This window comes from Saccostrea cucullata, unplaced genomic scaffold (genome assembly GCF_032062105.1).
Source record: "Saccostrea cucullata isolate Sc308-1 unplaced genomic scaffold, CSIRO_AGI_Scuc_v1 ctg1004, whole genome shotgun sequence".
Lineage (NCBI taxonomy): Eukaryota > Metazoa > Mollusca > Bivalvia > Ostreida > Ostreidae > Saccostrea > Saccostrea cuccullata.
In genome coordinates, this window is record NW_026923627.1 from 17924 (window position 1) to 41342 (window position 23419).

General features: G+C 33.5%; 1 protein-coding gene across 1 annotated transcript; it reads left to right on the forward strand.

Moving 5' to 3' along the window:
• The first annotated feature begins 7054 nt into the window (after positions 1-7054).
• Positions 7055-21545, forward strand: LOC134264499 (uncharacterized). The gene is given in 8 exon segments (XM_062746790.1): positions 7055-7214; positions 7529-7642; positions 8737-8915; positions 14857-15774; positions 16380-17879; positions 20148-20305; positions 20457-20575; positions 20827-21545. Coding segments are annotated over 8 exon segments (3324 nt in total). The 3' UTR covers positions 21003-21545.
• Positions 21546-23419: the final 1874 nt, after the last annotated feature.

Consider the following 23419-nt stretch of genomic DNA (forward strand, 5'->3'; position numbering starts at 1 on the left):
TAATTATATATCCACATCACGGAATCAAAGTTTTGACATAATGTAATGAAGTATTGATATAATATAAAGATATGTTCACATTATGTTATACACTTTTTACACCACATAATAAAGCACTGACATAAAGGTAAGATGTGTTCACCTCATATCATGATGCCCTCGCCGTAAAATAAAGATAAATCCATATCACGTAATAATGCTTTGATATACAGAAATATACATTCTCAAAAAGGAATGGGCTTTTGACTTCGTGTAATGATAAGTTTAATTATAAAACACAATTTACTTGACGTAATGCAAGTTTCACCCTCATATTTTAAAGAAATGAAATGATGTAAAGAAAAATTCACTTCATGCAAGAAAGTTTTAACACAATGTAAACACATTATCACTTCATATAATGAATTTTTTACTTCAAGTTATGAAGTGCTGACATAATGAAAGGATGTAATTACTTCATGTAATGCAGCATTGACATGATGTTAAGATATATTTACATCATCTCTATAAAAACTGGACATAACGTAAAGATGTGTTCACATCATGTAATGATAAATTGACATAATAAATGCATAATTGTGTGTTATAAGGCAGTGATGGCGTTCCATACAAAGCCGATGAAATCGTTTCTATTAGAAGTTTGCACGAAATAAAGTAAGAAGAGGATAAAATCTAATTTCTCATTCTTGAACCATTTCAACATTGTTGAAAGAATTTCTAAACAAAGGATTGCTCATCCTCGGTTTGTTTTGAATGTAGATCATTGTCCAGATAATGTAGTATTATTTTTTATGTACAATACACCGGAATAAAAGGGATGTTGACGAAGGGCATTTAAAACAAAATTAGGTTTGTTTAAGGTACAATATGTGACACAAATACAGGTTAATCTTTTCTATGTTTAAATCTAAAACCAGGGTTTAGCTTTCAAATTTATCATAAAGCATTTAGAAAATATAAAAGTACGAATATAATAAACTTTGTCACTAAAAATTTCATAAAGAATAAATTAAAAAAACCCGCAGAGTTAGCAGTCCTAGAATGAAATTTGTCAACAGCAAATAAATGAGCTTGTATCTCCAATTTCTTTTTGTTATTGAAAAACAAAAATGAATTTTATTATTTATTTATTAACAATACGTAATAAATAACAATTTCATTTTATTTTCTTCAATAGTGGATGGAATTCAAATACATCTCGTTAAATGATGATGTTAGAATTACAAAATGAAGTCTGAAATTCACTCAAAAGTATTTTTCAATAACTTCATTATGCTTTAAAGCAAAGGATCATAAACAATATGAATATATACGGGAATACCCACTTTATAGGTATTTCCTATAATATAAATATAGAAGCATTATGAATGATCAGGGATCCAATTTATGACATATTCTCACAGACGCTTAAATGCCCCTTAAAACTGAGAAATGAGAATTATGAGACTTAAATAACAGTCATCATTTCCATCGGATAACAATTGCGTTGTTCTTCCAATAGGACATGTAATCGGCAAGATTATAAAACAAATTTATTTTATATTTAATACTTAAAAAATATATATATATAAAGAATGATGTATTTTTTTTTCGATATTTTACGAACCGTTTAAGCAGAATTTGTAGCGATATTCAATTTTTGCATTATTAGCGAGGGTTTTAAGATTGATAAAATTGAATATATCTAAAATCTAATTTTGCGTTGGTTGTTACATGTATAACTATCTCTTTGACATTATAAAATCGCTTAAAATTACTTTTTGCTAAAATAATTTTAAATACTATTTTTGGGGGGATAAATCGCAAAATTTGGGTTTGGAAGACTAAGCTTTTGGCTTAATATTAAGAAATTATGAAAAAAGCCTTGTCACAAGATTAAATTTAACAAAACGTCAAAACCCAAGGACGCGTTGTTAATTTAATTTAATTTTCGTTTGTTTGTTTGTTTGTTTGTTTTTGTTTTTGTTTTTTTTTGTTTAACGTCCTTTTGAGAATTTTCTGCTCACATACTAGATTTAGTGAAAGACCTAAAACTTAGATAAACATAAGCCAAATATAAAAAAAATTATATTTGGCTGTGTATTCTATTTAACGCCTTTCGCGGAAAGCATCTTTCGCTAAATCAATGTCTTGTCCACAGATACAAAATACAAGTTGCTGTCCTTTAAAAAAGGACTGCAATACGTCGACCATATGCATGTTTCTTCTAACTGAAATTCAATTAAGGAAATTTCTAAGTGTAGGGAATATTCATGTAGGTTTGTTCACTTATTCTATAAAAATCTGCCTACTTATAACTGATTGTAGTCTCAAAGCACAATTGTGAAATTTTATCTCCGATTAGGGACCTTTAGTTTTGTCAGTTAAAAAAAATCGGGTTATTTTGACACGTGTAACTCATACTGGCTAGGACTTGACACCTGTACTGGATTTATACGGAAGAAATTTATCATGGGAAAAATAGAGATGTGATGATTCAGGAGTAGCACAGTTCTGTACCACGCAGATTTTTTTTGTCGGAACCCCCCCCCCCTCCCCCCACACACATTTGAAGCCGTTGCTACAGACCTTTATCAAACGATATTTAGATTGCCGAAATTAAGCTATCTCTGTGCGTTGAGTGACGTTTTTCATTCATGTATCTAAATACTGTAACTTCTTAAAATGCTTGTACCATAGAATCAATGTTTAGAATAAAAGTATATGTAAAAAAACAATATGTTCCCAAACTCCGTTTGGGGAACATAAAGAGAGAAAATCGGATCCGCAAATGAATAAGTAAATGGGATATACAGATTTAAAAGCGCGATTTGCCAATGAATCGCACGTTTTAATTCGAATAGGGCGAATTATTCTACGGGCAAGTTACCTAAGGTGCGAACTTTCTAGCATTCTCGCGCATGCGTAGCCTGTCGTTTGCCCAGGGCATCCTGTCTAGCCTCGCTTATATATTTACTGCGTGGACCTCAGGGTAGGTTTACAAAATGCATTAATTTAACAATTACAACAGTTACAAGTGTTGAGAGTATTACAGAGATGAGTTCACGAACCTGTAACCGTAATGAAACGATATTTAAACAATATGAATTAAAGGTCTTTAAAAAATTGTTAGGAGATTAGTCTACTTACTTTTTCCAACACCCAGCACTTCTGCTGCAGCAGTGACGTCAAACATGACGCAGACTTGCATCCGATAGAAGTCAAAACCGGTCTGGGAAAAATACGGATTTTTTTTTTATTTTACTCAAGTAATAAACCCAAACCCAAAAGATTTGAAATAAAAAGCAAATTAATTTATTCATTATCAATTTTGTCTGGGATATGCATTATTACAGAAAAAGAAAATTGTGAAAGGTTTTTTTTTATAAGGGAAAGGGGGGGGGGATAAACAGAGTAGAACTTAATTAACATAAGTCTAACAAATTCTTTTGAAATTGATGTACATTTAAATTACTATTGAGATATATTATTGAAATTGCAATTTTACTTGAGTATACCAAGGGCAAATTAGTGAATACTGTTTCATATGATTCTCATATGATCACTGTGTCATATGATTCTCATATGATCACTGTCAAAATATTCATATGATTTTTACTTGAGTATAACAAGGGAAAATTAGTGAATATGGTTTCATATGATTCTCATATGATCAGTTTCATATGATTCTCATATGACCACTCCAAAATATACATATGATTCTCATATGTAGGACATTTCATATGAGAATCATATGTATTTTACTTCATATGATTAACATATGTATGATCATATGATTCTCATATAATTTGCCACATATGATTCTCATATGATTGTATACACATATGATTCTCATATGATCCACATATGATCCACATATGAAAGGCAATGCATATGTGGATCATATGTGGCTAAATTGCCTATGTACATGTACACGTATCTAATATTGATCAAACAGATATTTCTTTGAATCATAGTAAAAGTTCGTGGACAAAAATTCAGCATACATTACAAGGAGTTTTGAAGAGACATCAAATGATAAATATCGGTATGTTTTTTAAGAAAGGTTACCAAAATTTTAATCATATATATTTTTTCTTCAAAATTTGATTTAGAAATGTTCTAATTTATCATAAAAATTAATATTAGTTCAACAGAAGTCTTTTTAAATACTTGAAATGTTTATGCAATGCAGAGAATATGTAAATTAAACTCAAAACTCCATCATTCAGGCGAAAATTAAAATATACAAGCAGTTATTTATCCAAAGGTTATTAAACTCTCCCACCGGAAAAGCGGTTAAAGAGGTTCATCTTATCTTTAAATTCAGCAATATTTTGGAATTCGTATCTGCGGTAGGTGTTTGGTATCTAAAGATGTACTGTAAGTGGTCTCATAATCGGATGAAAGATAGAAACATTCTGAATGACATAAATTGTTTCTAAATAACCCCAATTTATGAATGACATATAACTTATTTAAACCTTCTCAAATTTATGATCAGTTATTGGTTTAGAAAATGAATTTAGGAAGGCTAGTAAATATATTTTCACATTGATAACATTAATTTCAATATTAACAATAAGACTTCGAAGTATAGGATAGAATAAAGCCCAAGAAAAAGTCTTATCTTTTACTGGAAAATAATGAAGTTCAATGTCATAATTTTAAGATCGAATTAAAATAACTCAAAAAACCTAACAAGCAAACAGAAATGGCTACCTCTTTTATGGACCCAAGTACACGGTTCTCATATCTGAAAAAAAAAACCAAAGGAAACCCAAAATTATAATACACTGTAATTTTTCTTAGTTTTGTCTATAAAATCATAGAAAAAAGTCTTTTTAAGTATATGTTACCTATATATATATATATATATATATATATATATATATATATATATATATATATATATATATATATATATATATATATATATAATTATCTTAATCTTTTAATCTGGTTTTTATTTCAACCTAGTGATTCTACTATAAATAAATTTGTGGAAAAAAAATTATGTCAAATCGAGAGAAAGGCTTGGTCATAAGATTTATATTCTGGGACAGAATAATAACGCATTTTTATTGGTATAAATTTACTTCCTCCTATGTTGTGAATTGCTCTTCTGTGAAATTATTTTTAAAGGTTAGACACTTGTCGGTGCACTATATGCACTGAAAATGTTCTTTCAGGAAGAACTCAGTATGTATACATGTTAGGCATTCCACATATACAAAGATAACAAATGATAACTAGTCCTTCAGTTTTAAAATCAGGTTTAAATTTTAAAGTTCTTTTGTTGGTATTTAAAAGGAAATGCTGATGATATATATTTTTTAAATTTTTGTATGATCTTTAGATGAAAATACATTGTGAATGCCTTGAACATAAATTACAATTAAAAGGACGGGCTTTTAAACGCCACATGACCTAAAATTCAATGAACTATCATTAAAAAATAAAAATATCTACACGTAAGTTTCCTGTCTTCTATTTTCCATATTCATTGAAGCAAATATATTTTAGAATATCATTTTTTGTATGTAAAGAGTGTTTTGTAGAGGAACTGTCATTACCATCAATATTTCCGATTCACTTTGAGATGCCATCTTCGAAGCCCAAATAAACGGTACGATTTTCTAAAATGTATTTACTTTTATCTAAAGTGTCGGTTTTTACACCGTGATATTAATTTTGATTTTGAGTGATTTTTGAAGAACAAAAACTATAACAAAGAGATGAAGGAACGAATAATAAAATAGTTTTAGCTGTGTGGTTCACATTTGATATTGGTTTAAGACTTGTGAATTCATGTACGTAAACATAGCTAAAAAAATAAAAAATTTTCAGATATTAAGGGGACGAAGGATATAATGGTCACGTGACTCAGTTTAATTACGTCATAATCTCTGATAACATATGTACAAAACCAGATTGAAACCACAGTATTTGGAAGGAAAAAATGACTGTTTGTTGAGTTCACCATCTTGTATAAAAATATCTAAAAACATTCAAATTTTCTCGCAAAATATTATCAAATTACGGAATAGATTGATCCACTCTTCTGTTTCCCAACACCGCGCGTCCAACGACAAGCTCCAGACAGCTCAGTATTACGTTACGCTACAACTCCATATCAGCGCATTATTCGTAGGGCACGAAAGTAGTCCCGGAGAATTTACACTGTATGGAGTTTGGTCCAACGAGTCGCTGACGTCATAGTGGATCTTAGTACAGTAAGATTATATACAAGGTAAAACACGGGTAGTGTAATATCATAAAAACGGGTCATGATCAGTACATGATGGGATATTTTATTAATTACAGAACACAAAAAAATATTTTTTACATGGCTGTTGACGAAATATATTGTAGTTATGTCTTACTTAGCTTATTTCGAAAATTTTGTAACGTCATAGTAGGGTTTTCCCGTACTCGAGAAATAAACATGAAACGTTTTTATCATGCTCATGTCTTGTTTAACTATGCCCTGTGCAATATTGAGCTCAGCTTCACCAATCGATATTTTTACAGTTAATCAATAACATGAAGAACTTGCATTTCAACGTAATTTTTTAAATATTGAATGATAGGATTTTTTGGAAATTAATTTTTTTGTTGTTTAAGTTGTCTTAAAAAGAACGTTATTTTCCGTCTCCAGATGCGGTGTGACAAAGAATATTTCTTTTTCGAATTTTTAATCCTATTCATACTCTGAAATATTTTAAAAGACACATGTTTGCTGACAATTTTTTTTATCTATGCTGAAAAAAATCCATTATGGACTGAGTAATGGACCCAAATAAATACGGAGAATCAAAACTTCACTCAGACACTGTGGGGCATAGTATTTGTCACTTAATATCTCAGAAATAAATCTAGAAACCTATTGATATATCTACTTTAAGGCATGTGGGACATACTAAATAAGAGATATACAAAATATGAAAAAAAATTGAATGACAGGTATTTTTTCAGGTAAAGGTCCTTCATCCCCTTAATTGGTCGATCATGAACATTCAACTTTTTGCTCTGTTTATCTTCGTTGGCGTTTTTCGATGTCAAAAGAATCGCCATGCTTCAAGGAGATATACATCTTGGAGGGTTGTTCCAAATATTTAGTGACGGGGAATGTAAGAATGATATACAACCAATGTCTGTTCGAAACTTCGAGGCTGTGAAATGGACACTTAACAAGCTAAATCAGAATCAATATATTCCAGGAATAAAGCTTGGTAAGTACATGTCATAAAATATATGGAGATATCTAGGAGTACTCGAGCTCAAATGCGCATTAAACATAAAATAGGAGCGGAGCAAACACGGACCTCCAAAACATCAAAAGTAAGATCAGGAGCATTGGAGGGATGAGCATCCCTGTCCACCAGTCAAAAAAGTTAAATGACTGAGTCATCAAGAGAAAAATAAATCAGATTCAAAAGATTCCAAGCTCTTTGTACCACAGTAGATTATTACATTAAGAATGAGGAATGAAAATGAGAATCATAATAATAATAGAATAACACTATTTGTTTTTATTTCTTCATAGGGATAGAAGTGTTTCCAACATGCAATATTCAGGGAAGAGCTTTGGAATACGCAAGTAGAATAATCAACAGGAGGTTTACGGAACAAAAAGATGAAAGTGTGGCGCCTATCATAGGTAAACATTAAAAAATATTCAATCAAACAGGAAGTTCTGAGTTTATTTAAGAAATAAACAGCAATGTTAAAAAGTTCTCTGGAAATGAACTTTCAGTTGGTCACGAGATCAAATCACGTGAAGCCCGAAGGGCTTCTCAGTAGATTCGATCACGTACCAACTAAAATATCATTTCGTGAAATATGGAGTGAAAAATTCTCAAAAGAGAGGATAAGGCCATCTTAAAAATAATGTTTGCTTGCCCTCTCCTACTCCAGGGTAAAATTATTGAGTCGGTAGGTGGGTGGAAAAATCTTTTTCTTTTTCCAGAAAATTTCAACATATTTGTTGACGAGATGTGGAAAAAAATATATAAAAAAATATGTCATGTCCTGATACGTAAAAAAAAGTTTTGAGTCGGGCTATTTTAGCTGGTCGGGAGAGGGCAACCAAACAATTTCGTAAAGAATTAGATGGCCTAAACAAATACAAACAATTTTCCTGGTCATCGCGAGCATATTAGTACTCTTTGGAAAGTTTAAGTTGCATTTAATAAATATATATTATTATAACAGTAACTGATCCCGAAGGGTCGCATCCAGTTTGCAGGCGCGGATCATCAGATCTAACGAGACGCGAAGCGTCGAGTTCTATCTTATGATCCGCGCCTGTCAACGAGACGTGATACGGCTCTTCGGATCAAGTCACTGTTATAATGATAAATTTATTATATACCCCCTTATAACTAGCTAAATATAGCAGAATAAAACTTAAGAGATCAATTGCATAATAACAAAGGACTTTTTAACGCGCAAGAAAAATAACGTCATGTTTTTGCGTACTACGTCATCAGTTTCAGAGAGTGGTGATATGGATTCCGAAAACCACAGTGTGGTGATCCGGAAAATTGGATAAAACTCTGTAAAATTAACAGTAACAAAAACAAGAAAAATGATGGGTATATAATAATTTCGTTTTTCTTTATCATTATTTCAGTTTACTTAAACTTTTTTTATCACTGCTAAAACCATCACATATGAGGTGATAATGGTTATGAGTTTATAAATAATTGCACATCAATATGACAAACCCTCTTTGTTTGTATACTTATAAAGGAATAATCGGTCCAGAGTACAGTGGAGAAGCTGTAGACACTTCGTCATATATCAGTTCACTGGAAAAGAATTACAAAGTCCCACAATCACTCTTCTCAGCAACTGCATCATCTCTAAAAGACGGCAATAAATATCAAAATATACTTAGATTGGTCCCTGATGATTCCAAACAAATATTGGTAAAACTGATTATTTTTTCAATTTAAAATTAAAATGAAGTCGTAATTTTTTTTATTTCAACAAAATATGGTCAATGAATTATAAAAATAGAGAAAAATTGAATGGATGAAGCAGAAACATAAGACGTGTCTGAATGACTATCAAACATGGAAGCCAAGAAAGAAAACAGATACATGTAATTGCTAAGAATTTATTTCATATAGTAATAAATATTTTTCTACCAATTGGTTAAGAGCATTTTAACACAATGCAAAACATATTTCAGAGAACAGGTGATTTTTTTAGGAAAGAACTTGACATTTTCTTTAACAAAAGTGTATTAAAGGATATATTGAAGTATGAATTAGAAACCACAAATTCTTAAAGCTGACATGAACTCTTAAAAAGGCATCAATTTTCATCTTTGTACGACTTATTACATTCCTGTACGCCCTTGTCCGCCATATTTCTTTGATTCCGCCATATTTAATCCAAAAATTTTGGCCACCTGTACCTGTTATATAAAGCCTCGCACATTTGTTTCACTTGATTGATTTTCTAGCTTTGCTGTCGACATGTACACATCTCCGATAGCATATAGTAGTCACAAATCCATAAATTGACCAATTACAAATTTTTAAAGTAAAAATCCAACAAAAACGTGAACTATGCAGAGAAGTAAATTATTTTTGAATGCATGTGCATTTTCAAAATAGAAAAAAACAACAACACGGAATACATTCATGCATACCTGTATGCAAAAACCGTTTGGATATCTATGCCTGTAGGTCGAGAATACGCATCGAACGCAGTGATAAAACATTTACCTGAATACTGCTATCGTTACAGGGATGTGCACATGTGGAAAGAAATATCCTATTTTACTTTTATTAAAATATGCATCTCAGAAGTCATGTAATCCATTGCTAACTCTACAGTAAAAGAAAAGTGACCACATAGCACTTGGACACACGTGGTCCACGACGATCAGTTTATTTGGAGAGGGGAAATTTCAAAGGTGGAAAGTCACTAGCTGGTATTTTGGTTGATTGAAAAAAAAATGCAAATTTTTTTTTTCGCAAAAATAGATATATTTACTATTGTCTGTAAATATAAATATGAACAAAATTTATAAACATGGCTTAACCACATCAAATCTATTTTATTGCATGCATCATTACGAATCTTTCATCTGTTGACGAGATTTTTCATTTGAAGGGATGGTTGGGGGTGAAAATGCACAATAGTCTCCTAAATTAAATAAATTAAACAAACATCTGAAAAAGATCAGATAATCATTACGATCAATTATTTTCAAATACATACTGTGTAGTGGCTTTATTTTTAAAAATATAGACCTAATATAACTTGATCTAAAGTTATTTATAATTTTTTTTACACTATAAACGAGTTTAATTCTTTGGTACATGAATGATCAAAATAGAATTAATTAGTAGATCCAGATGGGGCGAATTCTGAGGGGGTGGGGGTGGAACCCCCCTTTATTTTCGTACACACACAGAGAAATTTTTTCTGTAATTTAGATATTTATGCGTCGAATAATTTAATTGATAAAAAAAACTCTGCCCTTTCTGCTCGGTAGATCTGTAAATGTATGCAGATTTGCTTTCCTCCGTGTACCTTCACAACCCCGCCAAGGACTCTGAATACCCATAATATGCAAGGAATATTCCAGCGATCTTTAGCTATACCATTTTAGGGCCATCTCCAGAAGTAATGAACTTGTAGAAGTATGCATAACATATTCTAAATCGAAAAAGGTTTAAAATGCTCCCATAGTATGCAGATGGAGGCCTGGGGGCTCACTTTTTCGGAGGATAATCTAGCTTTTGCTGCAGTTTTAAATAATATTTTGATTTGAAAGCCCTCACCACATTTTTTGTTACCGGAAAATATGCAGTATTGTACCAAACAGAAAGGTTACAGGAAGCTCCCCCCTCGATCTATCACTTCCAAAAAGTATTTTTAAGGGTGGTTAATAGGTTTTGTTGTTGTTGTTATTTTATTATTTTTTTTAATTTTTATTTTTTTTTTTTGGTTATGGTTTTGATTTTATTTATTTTTGGCTTTTTAACTGCTTTTGGGGGCCCCCTTCTCATAATGTAGCTAAGGACTTGAAGTGGCCGTGGTTTGATTCTTTGCTAATGAGTGTGGGGGCACCGACCTGGAACCCCCACCCCCACCCCCGCTTTTCTAAACTGGCTGGATCCGCCTCTTTAATTGAATGTGAATTATATTTCCTGACATAAAATTTTAATGATTAAAAATAGCCGATTATAATGCCACATTCTTACTAAAATTAACTTTTAAACTTATTCCTCTTGTCTAAATATTTTTTGTCCAGATTCCTTGCCTGAGAATTGAAGGTAATTGAGAAAGTTCACAATGTTCCCATTCCTATGATGTAGATTTCACTTTTTTCCTCTTTCAATTTCTGCGATTGGTTTAATTTTCTTGTCAAAAGTAAATTATTATTTCAATTTTTGAACAAGTTTCGACAATCGACATCCCTGCCTGAAAAAAAATCCTTCATCTGTCTCTAGGGTTAATAAATGGAAGAGCACAAAGTGCGTAGAATTTTATACCTAATTTTGCGCTAACGAATGGTTACAAGAGAGAGAGAGAGAGAAAGAGAGAGAGAGAGAGAGATTTTAATGATTCGATGAAAAAAAAGACTAAAAATAAAAATTATCCATATTGAACCAGGTTTCAAGTATCCCTACCCCAGTTTTTAAAATTAATCTCCAAAATATTCCTACAGGAATTATTTTTATTTTTGAAAAAGCTAGACTGTCAGACAGGGATAATGAAATCTCGAAATGAAAGATTTCCTGTACTACATAATTATAAAACAGCCACATACCTCAAAATGTACATACTTTCTGGTCGGAGTGAGACAATAAAAAATCTCAAAAATGGATTTAGCAAAAATGTCTGTCTTCCACGAATATTTAGGTAACGGTCATGTCAATTATCCCCCCCCCCCCCCCCCCCCCCCCAAAAAAAAAACAAAACAAAATGCCTAAATGTCATTATAAACAGGGGATGATCTTTCTTTCTGTGTGTTAAAGAACCTACAGATGTACAAATAAAATTTTGTGTTCGGGTTAAATGCTTTTATTTCTTGAATTAAATAATTACCGTATATCAAACTACTCGGTCTAGATTTGAGATTACACATGTACTAAAATAATCATTTACAACTGATAAAATAATTTTGCGATGCAAAACAACTGCAGACCATATAAAATTTTTATCAAAACTATTGAGAGACAATTTTCAGTAACACATTATGAAGCAATTATAAATAAATTTTAGTTACAACCCCCCCCCCCTTTCAGCCGCGCAAATACCAAATAACTTCTCTTTCCACTTGTGATATTTTCCCTGACCAAAATCTGATCAGCACGGACTAAGTGTTTGGATGTGCTAGTCTGTACGGAGTAATGACAGTGTGTCTACTAACTGAGCTTTTTATGGAGTTTATTTCTTTTTTTGTGATGCATATTTCAATAAATGGAATTCAGGGTGTATATCACTTGACTTGTGCACATCTTCGAACCGATGCAGTAACCTTATTACCAGGTATGGGTACGTTTACAGCGTTCGACGCGTTTTCTCGACATGCATCTAAGTCTGCATAAATCCTGCAAATCAAAGACGGTGGTTGTTTTGTTCCATTTAAATGATAATAATTTCAAAAAAGTGTTTGCAGATTATACTGCTTTTTATTTCAAGTTTATTCTGCATAAATTGGCGCACTGTAAAAATACGTCGTATTCATGCATCTAGATTTCTCTTCCAAACTTGCATTTTTTTCTTTTGATTCAAATCAATAATCATTCAGAAATATGCTTATTATGTTGTTTATTTTGGTTTTGAAATGTCTTCATCACCTCATGTGTTCTATTATGCTTTACCATCGGAGATGTGCACAAGTCGACACCCAAGCCAAAAAATCATTCAAGTGTAACGAGCGCATTGGGGTATATATCGTTAATCGAGACAATGTATCTGAAAGAAATATGGCGGAAAACGGCTATAGTTGGTATGAAACAAGTCGTACATAGATGAAAATGTTGCGTATTTAAGAATTCATGTCAGCTTTAAGTTTTGATAAAGATTTCTATTCGTTATAATATCAATATTAATTTGAATGATTCTGAATAAAACTATATAAATCTTATAACATTAAATGCTATTTTTGCTAAATCATAAAAACAAATAAATAATATTACAAGAAATCAAACTTTTTTAACGAATTTAAATGAGAATCAAATAACTGAAAAGATTTTTATATTTGTAATTATAACGAAATTAATCTCTTTTAAAGGAATTCGACAAATATAGTCATTTTCAAATTTATATATTTTTCTCTAGGTCCTATTGTTCAATTGAACTAAATGATTTTAAATTCGGTATAACAAAACATTGATTTAAAAAAAACAATTTTAATTTGTTAAAATGTGATGAAGAACAATCATCCAGATTCTATGCAGAGAGATCATACAAATCTATCTTTCTCATATGACCTTTAAAATACTAATTGTGACCTTGTAAACTTAAATTGTGCATTCTCCTGTATTTTGTTGAAAAGTCGCAGAAGTCACCAATTTTCAGTGGAATTTTCTTTCAGATACATATAACAGGCATCTCCCAGAAAGATTATGAGAAATATGATTTTTCAAAGAGTTTTACTCAACATGTCTGAAAATTAAAGAGGGTGAGGGCTGTGGACAGTATTTTCTTAAAGAAAATAACCTTTGAAATTGGACATTTTGAGGCTTTTTCTATTTAAAAAAGAGAACTGCATGAAAATTATGACGTCATATTTTCGGAATCGTACTTCTCCATGCCATATTCTTTCCTGATTTATCATAGTCATATACTGAAGATTTCTTAATTTTTGCCAAAACTTATAATCGCGAAAGGGTTTTCCTACGTCAAACTGCAATTATAATAACTAGAAAGTCTGCTATTGCAAGCAACAGCTTACTAGTATGTCGCCCCGAACTGAACAAATCTTTCATTTTTTCTCATCAATAAAACAGTACCCATTAGCTAAGCTTGGAAAAACCATCAACTCCTATCAGTACTCTCAGTACTTTGATTTAAAAATTAAAAATAAAGAATTTTCACTTTCCCCCTGTTTCCACGGAGACTATTGACAATTTGCAATTTTTAAATGCAACACGCACAATGACAGATACTAATCAATAAATAAGTAAAGTTTCATTACGAATGTTCAAGGGACCAGAGAGAACACTCGCGCACAAAATTCGTCGCTTTTTGCAGGTTACCGTGGCAACGGTAGCCATTTTGAAACTGAATGACCACCTGGCACAACTTAAACCAGTGATCCTCCTTTAAGGAAAATTTCAGGAAGATTGTCCTAGCCATCTCCGAGAAATCGCCTGGACAACAAAAACATGCTTACAATCGCAATATGTCGTCCACGACTTCGTTTGGGACGACATAATAATTCGCGAATGGACGGTTGATCAAGAGATTTTATATAGATTTCATCATCCTAAAAATAAAAGCGATAAAATTTATTTCGCGAGTGGTGCTTCTCGCGAAATAACACGACAATTATTTCACTGGTATATTTTATGAATCTACAGTACTCAACTAATATTTAAGGCCAGTTTTAAAAATTTTGAAAACACATTTTTCGGTCACAATAAAGCTAAAACTGTACATTTTAAAAATATTTTGATAGGTTCTAAGTGTGTTTCCTTAAATATGCGTATTATTTACAAAATGTATGTTTTAATTTTTTACTTTTTCATGGGGATATCTAAATTTCGTCATCTGATTGATCATTAGGATAAGCACCTAATTTTTTCTGTGTATTTTTTAAAAATTTTGTGTTATTGTTTTTGATTTCATCGTCCAGATCTGTATAAACTATAATTTTTTATTGTATCGAAATTCTAGGTCATCATATCTCTGTTGCAAAAACTGGAATGGAACTACATTGGTGTCTTTTACGAAAACAATACCTATGGAGTAGGCAACTATGATGAATTTAGGATGCAGACTCAATCAAGAAAGATATGCATTGCATACGCTTCAGCAGTATCTATGGAAAATGGTCTTGTAAATTCCCAAGAACTTCAAAAAAGTGTCGAGTCCGTGATTTTTCATACTGAGAGTAGAGTAACAGGAGTAGTAGTATTTGCGTCCACCAAAACAGCCAAAGTGTTTCTCAATGTTGCCAACAAACTCAAAGATCAGTACAATTTTCGACTTGGAATGATCTTTTCTGAGGGGGCCTCTAATATAGATAAAGTGACTTTAAACCAGTATCATGTAGCAAAGGGTTCTTTTTTCACTAGTCCTCCGCGGTTGTTCTTTGAGAGTTTTCAGTTACACTGGACAAATGTTATGACAAACAAAACAGTTTTTAATCAGGAAGTATCATCTAATCCGTGGTTAGGGAAGGTTGTCGATAAGTTCATATCCTGTGATATTCAGAATCCTACCTGCTTGATGCCAACGTTTGCTGACGTAGATTCTGTCACTGGTGATAATGTGTTTGAGGGTTATGCAATTTTGTCCACTATCATGCAAGCCAAACTTCTCAAAGACCTCCAAAGAGAGGAATGTGGAGAAACAGAGGGTTTGTGCAGCAATCTTAATAGTACTTTGTGGTTCAATACTTACAAACTTGTAGAAAGAGGCAAAAATACAAATATAAGTCTCAAGGAAGAAATGCCTGATGGTTTACGACAAAACCTAGGAATAACTTTCAATGGAAGAACTGAAGCTAACATATCAGGAAATTTGGATGAATATGAAGTTTACCATTTCCGAAATTGCATTCTGAAAGGTCAAGAAATGTGTTTAGAAAAGGTAACTAGAACGAATGTATCTATAATAAAAAGCACCTCTCTTTCATAAAAAGGGCTTTTGCACGTGTATTGATGAACAAGCATAGATTCTAAATATTTGTTTGTTTGTATGTTGCTTTATGTCCCTATTGAGAATTTTTCTCTCTTATGGAGACGCCACCACTTGCCGGTGGAGAGATGCAAATTTTGTCCTTTACTTGGCACTTACGACCGTTGAGCAGTGAGGGATCTTTTTGTGCCAGCATATACTGCGACACGGAACTTCGGTTTATACTTTCTCATCCGAAAGACCAGTATCCACGCGCACATTATGGTTAAAAATGTCAAGTGCCTGTGATTCTCACGTCTCACAGAGAGATTCGAATCCGCGACTTAAGGATCAACTCCTTACTGCGCGACTTTATAGCAGACGCTCTAATCACTGCACAGCGCCACTCGGCCGACTGATACTACCTTCGTAATGGTAAACAGGTTCGAAATATAATTTTTGGTATAGCGACGTCTTTACATGAAAATGATTGAAGCCAAAATGAACATATAAATATTCTAAATATTTAATGCCTTTATTCAGACAGGAAGATAAAACAATTCACTTTTTGTTTATAGGTTGGATGGTACAACAATTTAACGTTAGATTTAAAAACAGACCTATTGAGAGATTACACAAAGGACGAGAATGGCTTAATTTGGCCGGATATTATAAAGGCTCAGTGTGATAATCAGAAGAAATGTGAATCTTGCCGAAATAGTAACTTGGCAAATGACGTTATTTTTCGAAAAGGGGATTTGTATGTTGCTGCAGTGGTTCCTGTATATAACAAAGACATATACAACCTTATGGAGTGTGGTGATATTCGTACATCGAATGGGTGGGAGGTTGTGGAAGGCATTCGGTTTGCAGTAGATACGGTGAATGAAAAGCTTGGCAGTTTTGCTAATATTTTTGGAGGAAAGAAAATCGGTTACGTAATTTTTAACAGCTGTAATCAGCCATTGCTGATTCAATCAAAACTCCTCAACTTCTTCAGGGAAGGTCTACATTTATCAGATGGTTCTGTAATTTCTAATATTTCAAATAATACCCTGGGATTTGTTGCTGCATATGGCAGCAGCAGCAGTATAGCGGCAGCTAATGTACTTCAAGAATTTAATTTACCTCAGATCAGTTACGCCTCTACTGCTGCTGTTCTAAGTGACAAATCCACCTATAAATATTTCATGCGAACGTGTACTCCGGACGACAAACAAGCTATGGCGATGGTTAACATAGTGAAATCACTCAATTCTTCGTACATACAGATTATCTACAGTGAAGGAACCTATGGTGAAGGAGGAAGGAATGCTATTGTACGCGCAGCTAAAGACATGAAAATATGCATTGCGCATGAAATCAAAGTGAAAGAAAATCAATACAAAAAGATTCGTTACGATCTTGAAAACACTCCGTATGCTACAGTTGTCCTCCTGTTTTTAAGAAGTCATGTTGTACAGGAAGTTATGGCCGAGCTACACGAAACAATAAATCCTTGGCCATATCTTTTTATAGGTTCTGAGGCGTTTGGAACTCGACAAAGCATAATAGCTGGTAAGCATAAACTAGAAGGAACCATTTCATTGTCACTCCAAATGACACCTGTGACTGGGACATCTATGTTTGAGAAATATCTTCACGATAGACTTGCTGATAACGATGATATTAATCCTTGGACAAAAGAGTACTTTGAACAAAGAAATGGTTGTTTCCTGTCTGGCAGCTTTAATAAACTCTCTGCTTCCCAGTGTATGGATATTGAGGAAGAATTTAACAACAAAGACTATCAACCAGAACTATGGACCGCCTTTGCTATAAATGCCATGTTTTCTCTTCTGCAAGGAACAAACAAATCTTTTGCTGATCTCTGTGGCAGCCAGTCCTCTACTTTATGTCAAAGGTATCGAGATTCTCCACAACAGGTCTACGACATAATAAAGAATGAAAAACTGGTGATTGATGATAGTGGGATTCCATCCAAAGTTTTTAATGAGAATGGTGATGGTAATATAGGATATAAAATATATCAAGTCCAGAGGAAGGCCTCAGATGCCAGTCAACTGATATTTGTTGAAGTACGTTTTCTATTTCAAGCAGCTATTATAATATGTTATACTTTCATGTACATTACTTGAATCTGATTCGTCGAGAAACATTTGTTTAAAAACACTATTACCCTCTGAATAAATGAAGCCACGCCCTCCAGCGTAGCAACAGTCAATAGTGCTTGACGACGGGTGATCTTCCAAAAAATAGCGACTGCGCAGAATTTATGCGCGCACGGTTCACTGTTACATTTATTTGTATAAAACATTCAGTATAATATGATAAATATTGCATGTAGTTGAGTGTAACATTGAAAATTTTCACCCCAAGAAAACCATTGCCAACCGAGGCGCAGCCGAGGTTGGCAATGGTTTTCTTGGGGTGAAAATTTTCAATGTTACACTCAGCTACATGCAATATTTATATACTGCTTCACATTTGGATGTTTTACCGATTATAGATGATAAATGCTAATTAACAACTAAATTGTATGACAAAAGAGATTACCAGCTTTTCCAACGCCTACCTTCCATATTAATGTACTGGTAGTAATGTCCCGCGATCAAATGCATATGGGATTATGACCTCAAACTTATTTGATTCTCAAGATAATGCTCTTGTTTTAAACAACAACAACCTCGTTTAAAGTTAACATTTCGAACATTCTACGGTCATTAAAACGATCTTATGAGAAAATTTAACCTAAATTTGTGTCGTATTTTGGCTGACTTTTCAGTCTTTGTTTATGTTCTGTTTACAGATTAGTATTCTTTGAAGGTTTTATGAGATCGAGCACTGTTTTTTATTAGCTCACCTGAGCCGAAGGCTTAAGTGAGCTTTTCTGATCACATTTTGTCCGGCGTCCGTCTGTCTGTCCGTCTGTCTGTAAACTTTTCACATTTTCGACTTCTTCTCAAGAACCGCTGGGACAATTTCAACTAAACTTGCCACAAAGTATCCTTTGGTGAAGGGAATTCAGGTTTGTTCAAATGAAGGGCCAAGCCCTCATGCAAGGGGAGTTAATTGGGAATAAATGAAAATTTGGTGGCATATTTTAAAAATCTTCTTCTCAAGAACCACTGGGCCAAGAAAGATGAAACTCATGTGGAATCATCCTCAGGTAGTGTAGATTCAAGTTTGTTCAAGTCATGACCCCCGGGGGTAGGGTGGGGCCAAAATGGCCGATCAAAGTTTTACATAGGAATATATAGGAAAAATCTTTAAAAATCTTCTTCTCAGGAACCACTGGGACAGGAAAGATGAAACTCATGTGGAATCATCCTCAGGAAGTGTAGATTTAAGTTTGTTCAAGTCATGACCCCCGGGGGTAGGGCGGGGCCAAAATGGCTGATCAAAGTTTTACATAGGAATATATAGGAAAATATTTAAAAATCTTCTTCTCAAGAACCACTGGGACAGGAAAGATGAAACTCATGTGGAATCATCCTCAGGTAGTGTTGACTTAAGTTTGTTCAAGTCATGACCCCCGGGGGTAGGGCGGGGCCAAAATGGCCGATCAAAGTTTTACATAGGAATATATAGGAAAAATATTTAAAAATCTTCTTCTCAAGAACCACTGGGACAGGAAAGATGAAACTCATGTGGAATCATCCTCAGGTAGTGTAGATTCAAATTTGTTCAAGTCATGGCCCCCGGGGGTAGGGCGGGGCCAAAATGGCCGATCAAAGTTTTACATAGAAATATATAGGAAAAATTTTTAAAAATCTTCTTCTCAAGAACCACTGGGCCAGAAAAGATGAAACTCATGTGGAATCATCCTCAGGTAATGTAGATTTAAGTTTGTTCAAGTCATGACCCCCGGGGGTAGGGCGGGGCCAAAATGGCCGATCAAAGTTTTACATAGGAACATATAGGAAAAATCTTTAAAAAATCTTCTTCTCAAGAACCATTGAAACAGGAAAGATGAAACTCATGTGAAATTATCCTCAGGTAGTGTAGATTCAAGTTTGTTCAAGTCATGACCACGGGGTAAGGGTGTGGCCAAAATGGCCGACCAAAGTTTTACATAGAAATATATAGGGAAACCTTTTTAAATCTTCTTTTCAAGTACTTCAAAGCCAGGATTAGTTATATTTGTATGGAATCATCCTCAGGTAATGTAGATTCTTGTTCGTTCAAATTATGATCCCTTTGGGGTTAAAATTCAAGCCCCCCCCCAAACTTAAGTTAAATTTCAGGTCTGATCTGATATGTGTTTTTTCCTAGCTGATGTGCTCAGGTGAGCGCTGTGGCCCCTGGGCCTCTTGTCTTTACCCCTTTTCATTCTACTAAATAAGATATGACGATATACCTTAGATGAGGATGGATATTCAGTATATGAAAGGATAATAAAAGATCCATTCAGGAAGTTGCCATCAAAATGCCCGAATCCCTCAGAGTGTCAAAAATGCATGAGACAAATCAACAACCAATCTTTCAGTCCTTCTTCAAAGAGGTATCCTATATCAACTTCAAATCGACATTATGTTATCATGATGGAAAAAAGAGTGTTTATCATTGTATTTCAAGCTCATTTACGCATCCTTTCTAATGTAAAATATTTATTCCATACTTTGACATTTAAGATATGTATAATTTTCTTTCAGCGAAGATAATTCCATTTTGCCAGTGGTTTTTGGTGTCCTCTTTGGGTTAGCTGTGCTAGCATTGGTAATAGTTAGCGGAATATTATGTAAAGCCCGTCGTGATTGCGGAAAATCTTCAGGTAAGGTCTTTAAAATTCAGAGGTAGGGAATCAAAAACGTTTTACTGGTGGAAAATTGGAGAACTATACTTAAACGCATCAAAACATGCATAATAGTACACGTACATAAACATAGAATTTTATAGCTTTTTTTTAAACTTTCTTCTTCTTGTCCTTATACCGTTATTTCTTTTAAGCGATCGGAAAAATCTTATTGCATTAATATTTGTTTGATATCAATAAATTGAGATTTATTTACATATTCATATCAGAAGATGACCCATACCTCGATCCAAGATTTTCGACTTCTCCTGGGACAGACTCGAAAGATTCCGGATACTCTGCGAGTCCAAACATAGTGGGAAATCCTCAAAGTGCTGAAAATATATCAGATCTTCAGACACAAAGACAACAGTACATGAAAAATGCCACTTACCAAGGCGATTAATAGTTTGTACTTTGGTTCAACATGCTAGACTCAATTTCAGATAACTTTGGAAACAGGCAGCATAAAAAAGAATTTCTTTTTTTAGGAGAACATCAGAAAAAATATGACTTGCATTTATCTTAACCAGATATAAAGGCGCGGGAGGAGATTTGGGCAGTGTATAATTTCAGCATAATATTCGACACATTGGTTATTACGTTCAATAAGAATGTTATTTGGATTTTCAATCACAAGTACTACATGTATTAACTTAGAAATTTTCGCCCGGAGGATACTCTAAGTGAATAACATTCAATTTTCCTTTAAAACTGTACACGATTTGTAAAAGGATCGAAAGTTATCTTTGTGCTCCACATTTGTCTTGTCTAGATTGTCCCCCTCAGTCCCTATATGAGTCTGAACTTTTTTCATTGTTCAATGTTTATTTGCAACACGGACTTTCTCTGAACTGATGTTTCCTTTATTTTCATATACTACCAGTACTACTGCTACTTGTGCGAAACCAAATGACTTATTCATCATGTAGTGACTCACTATAATTTATCGTGCTATTATCGTTATAATTATAATATTCATAGTATCTTCTTTGCATTTCTTAAAAATAATTTTTTTCAATATATATGTACGCATTTAAATATGCACAATGATCATTTACTTAATATGTTAAATCCATAAGATTAATATTTTTATCACTTTTTAGCTCACCTGAGCCAAAGGCTCAAGTGAGCTTTTCTGATCACATTTTGTCCGGCGTCCGTCTGTCCGTCCGTCTGTCCGTCCGTCTGTCTGTCTGTAAACTTTTCACATTTTCGACTTCTTCTCAAGAACCGCTGGGCCAATTTCAACCAAACTTGCCACAAAGCATCCTTGGGTGAAGGGGATTCAAGTTTGTTCAAATGAAGGGCCACGCCCTCATTCAAGGGGAGATAATTTGCAATTAATGAAAATTTGGTGGCATGTTTTAAAAATCTTCTTCTCAAGAACCACTGTGCCAGGAAAGATGAAACTTATGGGGAGTCATCCTCAAGTAGTGTAGATTCAAGTTTGTTCAAATCATGACCCCCGGGGGTAGGGCGGGGCCAAAATGGCCGACCAAAGTTTTACATAGAAATATATACGAAAATTCTTTAAAAATCTTCTTCTCAAGAATGACCAAGCCATAATTCATCATATTTATATGGAAGCATCCTCAGGTAGTGTAGATTCAAGTTTGTTCAAATCATGACCCCCGTGGGTAGGGCGGGGCCAAAATGGCCGACCAAAGTTTTACATAGAAATATATAGGAAAATTCTTTAAAAATCTTCTTCTCAAGAATGACCAAGCCATAATTCATCATATTTAAATGGAAGCATCCTCAGGTAGTGTAGATTCAAGTTTGTTCAAATCATGACCCCCGGGGGTAGGGCGGGGCCAAGATGGCCGACCAAAGTTTTACATAGAAATATATAAGAAAATTCTTTAAAAATCTTCTTCTCAAGAATGACCAAGCCATAATTCATCATATTTATATGGAAGCATCCTCAGGTAGTGTAGATTCAAGTTTGTTCAAATCATGACCCCCGGGGTAGGGCGGGGCCAAGGTGGCCGACCAAAGTTTTACGTAGAAATATATAGGAAAATTCTTTAAAAATCTTCTTCTCTAAGATAGAAAATCCATGATTGTTCATGGGACTACTTTTGGATTTTACCTTTTCAATAATAAACCAATTTATACTTTGCCTAGCCACAGTGCTCAGGTGAGCGAGGTGGCCCATGGGCCTCTTGTTTTATTCGTAGTAATGATTTTGATGTTTCTATTCTTGTTGCTTACATTTTTGTACACATATTCTTTTTTCTTAACATGTCAAATTTCCTTTATAATAAATTTGCTTCAAGATAAACAGTATAAATACATGTAACTGCTCCGTTGTTTTGCTGTTCTTGATATGAAAGCCTTCACGAGATGCCTGACATTCACTCATAAACAAGGGTGAAGGAACTTGAAATTGTATAATTTGTCTTATCATTTTTACCATTATAACGTTTAATCATGACGTTTTTTTACGCAGAGTTCCATGTCGGAGGTTAAAGAAAAGAGGCATATTCTACTATATACCGTTACATTTACATTTGCAAATACTTTTTTAGATAAATGTATTGAAGAGAAAATATGTTCAATACTGTATGAACTTATTTGGTGGTCAGAGGTCATAGCGCGACCGAATCAAACGGCGAGATATTTTGCCACATCTTTTTGCAACTGGTTTCGGGATACTTTTAAGATATTAGCGATGAAATAGATAAAATGATTGAAACGCAAGGATATTTTTTAATCAACAGATGTACAATAGATCTTCTTTCGATGTGAAATAATGTTTTGAATACTATAACTAGCTTAGTAAACGCACTTACCTTTTTAACCAGAAATTCCTTTGGA